At 39.7% G+C, this 6,377-nt stretch overlaps 3 protein-coding genes across 7 annotated transcripts in view; 2 read left to right on the top strand and 1 right to left on the bottom strand.

The window, feature by feature from the left end:
• The window catches only part of LOC113214970 (tubulin-specific chaperone E), a 10,446-nt gene extending 10,069 nt beyond the window's left edge, over positions 1 to 377 (top strand). The window contains exon 12 of the mRNA XM_026434503.2: positions 203 to 377. The gene's annotated coding sequence lies outside the window, so the exon portion shown is untranslated. The remainder of the gene's footprint in view (positions 1 to 202) is intronic.
• Positions 378 to 384: 7 nt separating this feature from the next.
• LOC113214971 (uncharacterized) lies at positions 385 to 3,927 on the bottom strand. Of its 3 annotated transcripts, none has more exons than XM_052274550.1 (9): positions 3,837 to 3,927; positions 3,472 to 3,570; positions 3,240 to 3,291; positions 3,109 to 3,135; positions 2,823 to 2,854; positions 2,547 to 2,580; positions 2,296 to 2,411; positions 2,037 to 2,179; positions 385 to 1,948 (listed from the first exon to the last, which is right to left on the bottom strand). In XM_052274550.1, the coding sequence occupies exons 1-9, from the start codon at positions 3,917 to 3,919 to the stop codon at positions 1,587 to 1,589; spliced, it is 948 nt and encodes a 315-aa protein (XP_052130510.1). In that variant the 5' UTR covers positions 3,920 to 3,927; the 3' UTR covers positions 385 to 1,586. The 3 variants fall into 3 exon arrangements, with proteins under 3 accessions (XP_052130510.1, XP_026290289.1, XP_052130511.1); XM_026434504.2 differs by having other exon boundaries at positions 3,389 to 3,570; XM_052274551.1 differs by lacking the exon at positions 3,837 to 3,927 and adding an exon at positions 3,751 to 3,767.
• Positions 3,928 to 3,974: 47 nt separating this feature from the next.
• The window catches only part of LOC113202267 (uncharacterized), a 31,628-nt gene continuing 29,225 nt past the window's right edge, over positions 3,975 to 6,377 (top strand). The window contains exon 1 of one of the 3 annotated variants that reach the window (XM_052274549.1): positions 3,975 to 4,946. In XM_052274549.1, the coding sequence (XP_052130509.1) occupies positions 4,329 to 4,946 (618 nt within the window). In that variant the 5' untranslated portion in view covers positions 3,975 to 4,328. The remainder of the gene's footprint in view (positions 4,947 to 6,377) is intronic. The other 2 variants (XM_052274547.1, XM_052274548.1) reach the window with 2 other exon arrangements.

The following is a 6,377-nucleotide window of genomic DNA, read 5'->3' on the forward strand; positions in this document are numbered from 1 at the left end:
TTTCATTCTATCTTCTACTCTTTTGGAAATTGTTTCCATTGATTACATATGTTTATCTGCAGTTTGATCAAAGTCGCAAGTTGGCAAAGGTAAGTATTCATCCTAACTAACCACAGAATGAATGTGGATACAGAGTTCATGAAACGCAAGCGTGATTCTCACGCCAGACGTCATTTTCACGCTCCATAAGCTTCACGCAGACATCATTTACATTTATGATCCAAAATTTGAACACTGACATTTGAGTAATATAACTACATTATTTATTAACTTGGAAAAGATTCAAATAACATCTAAGATTTGAAACTCAATCACATCTGTGATACTTGTAAATATTTTTATACATTAAAACTAAAAATAATTTATTTAAATTTGAATTGAGGATCTTTTTTGACCCCAGATAGCTATATTCTCCAATCTTTAATAACAGGTTGAATAGACACACACAGTTTGAACATATAGTATTACTTTTGTTTTGATTGTATATTTTAAAACAAAACCAAAAATTTCCTGTTTCACCTACTGTTGGGAGATGGTTGGGAATTTTTTGTTTTGTAATTCATAAGGCACAGATAATAGTAAGGCAGCATTAGAGCTCAGTCGCAGACAGACCATAAGTCATGTTCACATACTACATTAGACGGTGAAACCGATTCATTTTCTGTTTGTAGTTTACAATGTTTTGGCATGACCTGTTCAACAAGTTTGGTCCCATGGCACAAATTTCCAATCAAAATTAATGCAAATTTTCCTATATTTTGGCATTTGAATAGAAGTCTATGAGAAATAAAGAAGATTCAGAAAATACGGAACTCAAACAATGTAGAAGTAGACCTTTAGGCTCAAAAAGATACGAAGTACCAATTCTGAACCGCAAAATTAGCCTTGACTACATTGAAGATTTGAGGTACATAAGCCTATTGATGGGAAAAACGGCTTCAGAAATAATACAATAGAGAGATATGTTGATTGGAAGCGCTCTCCTTGATGATATACTGACACCTTGTGCAGTAGCAATTTGTTCCCTGGCTTCACTACTTACCAATAAGAAATGACTAGTAAGTTGGGTCAATCAAGACTGAAAGACTTTATGGTATTGGCATTTAAAAATTTTGATATGTTATCCTACAGTTTTCTTTTCACAGAAAATCATGCCAAAAGAAAAAACAGGTACAATTTATAGGTTTAGAAAAAAAAGATACTTTCTACAACAGATAATAGGAGAGTGACCTGTAAAAACTCTATAAACTCTGAGTACTTTTGTGTTTGTGAGCAAATTCAAACAGACCAGTAGGCATTAGACAACAGATCAAAAATTACCTTAAATAGAGGCACAGAGGTAAAAATGATGGGCCTCACCTAAAAATAGACAAGAATTATTCCCACAAATAAATTTAGGCCATGAGGACAGAGACAATCATGAAAAGTGTAGTAATAAGATATAAAGTACTATAGAAGACAATTATTTTTTTAAATATAAACTAGATGAACAATACTTTTCACAAAATCAAGAGGTGTTAAATATGATAATTTTCAAGGTACAGATACTACAGTGCTTTTGAATATTGCCCAGTATGAATAGCTCATCAATTTCTCTCATGGCTTAAGGCCATATCATCCTCATCATGAAACTCATAGTTACCTGTCTCTTCTAGAGCATTTGCTGCTAATCGTTCTATTTCTGCAATCAATTGCTCAGTTTCCTGGTCAATAGTTGTTATAGATGGATCTACAAAATCCCATTCCAAAGAATCTGGAGTAGTCATTCTTGACCCATCTTTACTTCCAGTCGATGATTCTTGAGTTATACTACCTTGCCGACTACCAATGCGAGTTTTGCGTGTTTGGAATGACTTATAATGTGGACGAGATTTTGAATTGTTGTTTACAGATGCAGCAGTTGAATCTGAATCTTCATCATCATTAAATATCCGAGGATGGAAAGAAGCTAGGTAGTGAAGAAGAGGATTTTATTAAAAATTCATCAGCCTTCAGACATTGATAGCGTAGTAGATGGTACAATGGTGTATTTTTACCTTCATGCTCCCATTCCAAGTCGATTGAACTAGGTGGAGTAGAATGCAAGCTTTTGTTTTCCTGGGTAAAGCAAGCTGTGTAGGTCTGAGGTACCAGTAATGCTTTAACATCAAGAGCATGAAAATCACGGTCTGACGGTGGTCTGTGAAAATATTAAGGGGAATTTAGTGAGCTGCTAAATCAAGAAAACTGAACATGAAATTCAAAACTATATGTAGCTAAGGTGAAGTATAGGACGTAACAGGTAATGTTACTTACAAAGATGGTTCTAAGTAATGGCGGTATGGTACACATGCTTGTGCAACATATCTGTCACAGATTTGTAAAGGCCAAGAATTCTCAACAAGTTCAAGGGGTACTTCTCCTTGATTCTCCTACACAAAAAGAAATGACTTGTGAATCAGACAAAATGTAGTTATTTTACAAAGTTAATTTTTAAGACAGAAATCCAGATTTATCATGATGATCAGACACAGAGTACTTGTCAGATATTAAGCTGACAGTAATACCTTTCTCCTTTTAAAAGATAGAAGTGAAGACAAGCTGCATTCCAAAGTAAAGGGAGCAAAAAATGAAGAAGTGCACAGATAAAAAATGGAAAAATATTGATTAATCTGAAGGAGAAGAAGACCTCCATTTTCAGCTCAATGAACCTGTTACTCTTCATTTGAACTCAAAGCTTAAGCAATACTTATTACAAAAGCAAAATGCTCTGAATATATGATTTGGACACTTTCCCTATGACTTTTGTATTAGCTTGTTTCATAAACTATATGCTCACTGACCTGTGTGGAAGACAAGGCCACCTTCTGTCATCCTGGTTAACAATAAACAATTCAAAACTTTTAAGTCCCTTCATTGTTACTTCAGTGTGGATACAGAGTTCATGAAACGCAAGCGTGATTCTCACGCCAGACGTCATTTTCACGCTCCATAAGCTTCACGCAGACAATCAGGACCCGACTTTCATCGCGCTGGGCGTGAAAATCACACCTAGTGTGAGAATCGCGCTCGCTATTAGGGAACTCTGTATCCACATTCATTCTGTGGTTAGTTAGGATGAATACTTACCTTTGCCAACTTGCGACTTTGATCAAACTGCAGATAAACATATGTAATCAATGGAAACAATTTCCAAAAGAGTAGAAGATAGAATGAAATGAAAGAAAAAGATCAGCAATATTTATCATAAATTTAATTACCTGAACATATTCTGTCTTGCAAGAATACAGCGAATGGCACCTGTCATGCCTCCTAAATGTTAAGTACAGATATACATTAATTAATCAATCAAAATCTCAGAAATATGTGCATAGATCAAAAAGATTCAAAAGCTATAATTTAAAATCACCTTGAAGTGGAGTTGAAACAATGACCGAAGCAGGTTCCCATTGATGTTTTTGTTGTTAAAACTCCAGCTGATGGCTTGCTTACCTGTACGGTCGCCTGCGAGGCTTCAGCTTCGACGCCAAGGTTCCTTTCACAGTGACCATTTTAGTAGCAAAGGATGCGCAATAGGTAGTTACAGCTGGCCTGCCGACAAAAACTTGAGGTTCATACACGATAATCTATTTTTGTTTTCAAATATATATATAACAATATGCAACGTTTATAAGGAACAACACGAGAGTGACAGAAAATTAGCAGACGAAAAACGGGTTAGTTAAGTGCTTCAATATGTAGTCGATAACTTAAATAACAACATAAACAGACAACGAAACTCGGGCTTCGAAATCGAAAACGCAACAGTCCGAAAGGTGGAGATCAAAGATTTCAGCTGATCAACTTTAAATTTGTACCTGATCCTTCTGAGGTAGGTCGAAGCCGTACGCCGTGGAGTGGAAAGGAAGGGGGGAGGGGGGAGGAGGAGAGAAACAAACATCTATGTTCACAAGTAAATCGTGAGATCCTCCTTCGGCGTCGGGGTCGTTGGCGCGCTCGGGTCGTTCGGGTTCGGTTCGGGTCCCCCTCGGACTGCTCCGGTGGCGTTCGGGTTCGGTTGGTGGTGGTCGGTGTCGTCGTCGTCTGTCAGTGTCAGTATTGGATCGCCCTCCCCGCGCGCGAGTCGAGCGGAGCCGCGAGGACGTCGTGCTCGTCCTGCAGCCGGTGCGATCCGCGGTGCGTCTTGTCACGTCCGACGCCGCCGGTCCGATCATGCTCGACGTTCGCGATGGAGATGTGTTCCTGGAGGCTCAACCCCGGACCCGGCGACGTCCCGGCCTCTCGGCACCACAGTGACGCAACTGCAGCGGCCTCAGGGACTAGTCGCAGACGTCGCGGACGTCGCGGCCATGGCCTCCAACAGCAACATCGTCGTGGAGTGGCTACGGTCCTTGCACTTGGGGCAGTACGCCGAGTCCTTCCTGGACAACGGCTATGACGACCTGGAGATATGCAAGCAGGTGGGCGACCCGGACCTGGACGCCATCGGGGTGTTCAACCAGGCGCACCGCGGCCGCCTGCTGGGCTCGGTGCGGGCCCTGCGCGAGGAGGGAGCGGCCTCGGTGTACTTCTCCTTGGAGGAGACGGCCGCTGCCGCGCTCAACATGGCCTTCAACGACGACCTGGAGACGGGCAGCGGCGTGTCGTCCAGGAACTCGTCGACGACCGGACGACCTGCCTCCGAGTCTGACAGGGAGGGGAACGCCGGCTGCGGCAGACCCGGACCAGGGTCAGGGTCGGGGTCCGCGTCGGGGGCGCACTCCAGAGCAGCCCATACAGGCCCTCAGGGACACAGCCCTGCACCATCCAGTGCTGGCAGCAACCATGAACTAGGCAAATACCTGGACGAGTACGAAGAAGGCAAGGCAGAGCTTGTACGTTTACCAAGATCGTTGCTGAGGAAGTTGCTCAGGGAGAAGCTGGTCCAGGATGGCATCCGCCTCTGTCATCAGCCTTATTCCACTTCGGTAAGTCAGATAGTTGAAGAACATTTTGTGTGTTCTTCGACAATCCCTTTGATTCCTTGTTGCTCAGATTGATTGCCTTGGACAGTTAACGCTCGATCTATTAAAAGCATGAATTCAAAAAAAGTTTTTCTCGTACTTCCGTATTATCAGTGTAACACAACTTTTTGGCAATCTTCATAGTGGTCTATGGCTTTATTTTCATTTGTTTTATCCTCATGTAAAAACCATAAATTACAATCCTATTCTAAAGTAGAAACCATTAACCTCTTCTGCTAGTAAACAAAGTAAAATGTTGAAAAGGTTTGTTTACAGTATTTTTGTCGTTTTTGCACCACATTAGAACAATATTAGCATTCTGCACTGGAGACCACACTCTTGATTGTGGTTTGAGCTCATAGTGTAAATCTGTGCTTGAAGTCTTCATTTTGCCTGTCAAGCAGTCTGCCCTAGTTTTCATGAGAATAATGGTCACATGAAAGAACCATCTTGTGAAAAGTAAATAAATAAGGCAATTACATCTCATTCTACATCCCACAACTAAAATTGGCAACATATAGCCCAGAAATTTATGGCATCTTAGAACTCTTGGGCCACAATTTCACTCAAAATTTTAGGTTATGTTTCCCATTAAGCACTACACTCTTTGTTTACCAACATGCCGTAGTAAAGTTGAAAACCTCCTTTTAGTTTTTATTGTAGATGCACATAAGATTACTTATTTTAATGATGCACTTGACATTTTAAAACTATTAATCCTTAAAACTTTTAATAGTGTGTTGTGTGAATGGGTTTTGCTCTTTTAAATTACCTATTCCTATACTTTGTTTCATTTGAAAGTGTTGTTTTTCCAATGAAAATTTAGTAGTTACTAAACCAGTTTTAGGATTATAGTTTTGCATGAACTCTTCAGTTTCCACTCTACAAGGTTATGGTCCTACAAACTGGTAGTAGGTTTCACTCGTTCCTTGCCCCATTTTTGAAGGAGAAAAATGAATCTTGTCCCTATCATGGCTGTGTTTAAAAAGATCTTTTCATCTGATTAAATATAAATGGTTCCTGTACAGTTGTATGTTTGTTTTTAAAAGTGCACTGGAAGGATTATTTCATATTATAAGTAAGGTTGTTGATGAAGCAAAAAACCTTTAAACTAATTGAAAAAATTAAAAAAAGAAGTCACAGAGGTTGTGCTCAGAACGTAATAGCATGCCAACTATACTTGCTGTAGTTGGTAAACGTTTAAAATCATGTTACTTTCTTTCCAACTGAAATAATTGCACTATTGAGCATTAGTGATATTTTAAGAAAAGTGCAAAAAATGTGTAATGTTAAAGTTGTTGGCAAGAAAGATTAACCCGATTTTCAGCAACATTTTTTTCTCCATAAATTGGTTTTTAAACTGGTAAAATGCGGTTACACAAACTTTTCGGTTCG

This window comes from Frankliniella occidentalis, unplaced genomic scaffold (genome assembly GCF_000697945.3).
Source record: "Frankliniella occidentalis isolate FOCC.00 unplaced genomic scaffold, Focc_3.1 Scaffold407, whole genome shotgun sequence".
Taxonomy (NCBI): domain Eukaryota; kingdom Metazoa; phylum Arthropoda; class Insecta; order Thysanoptera; family Thripidae; genus Frankliniella; species Frankliniella occidentalis.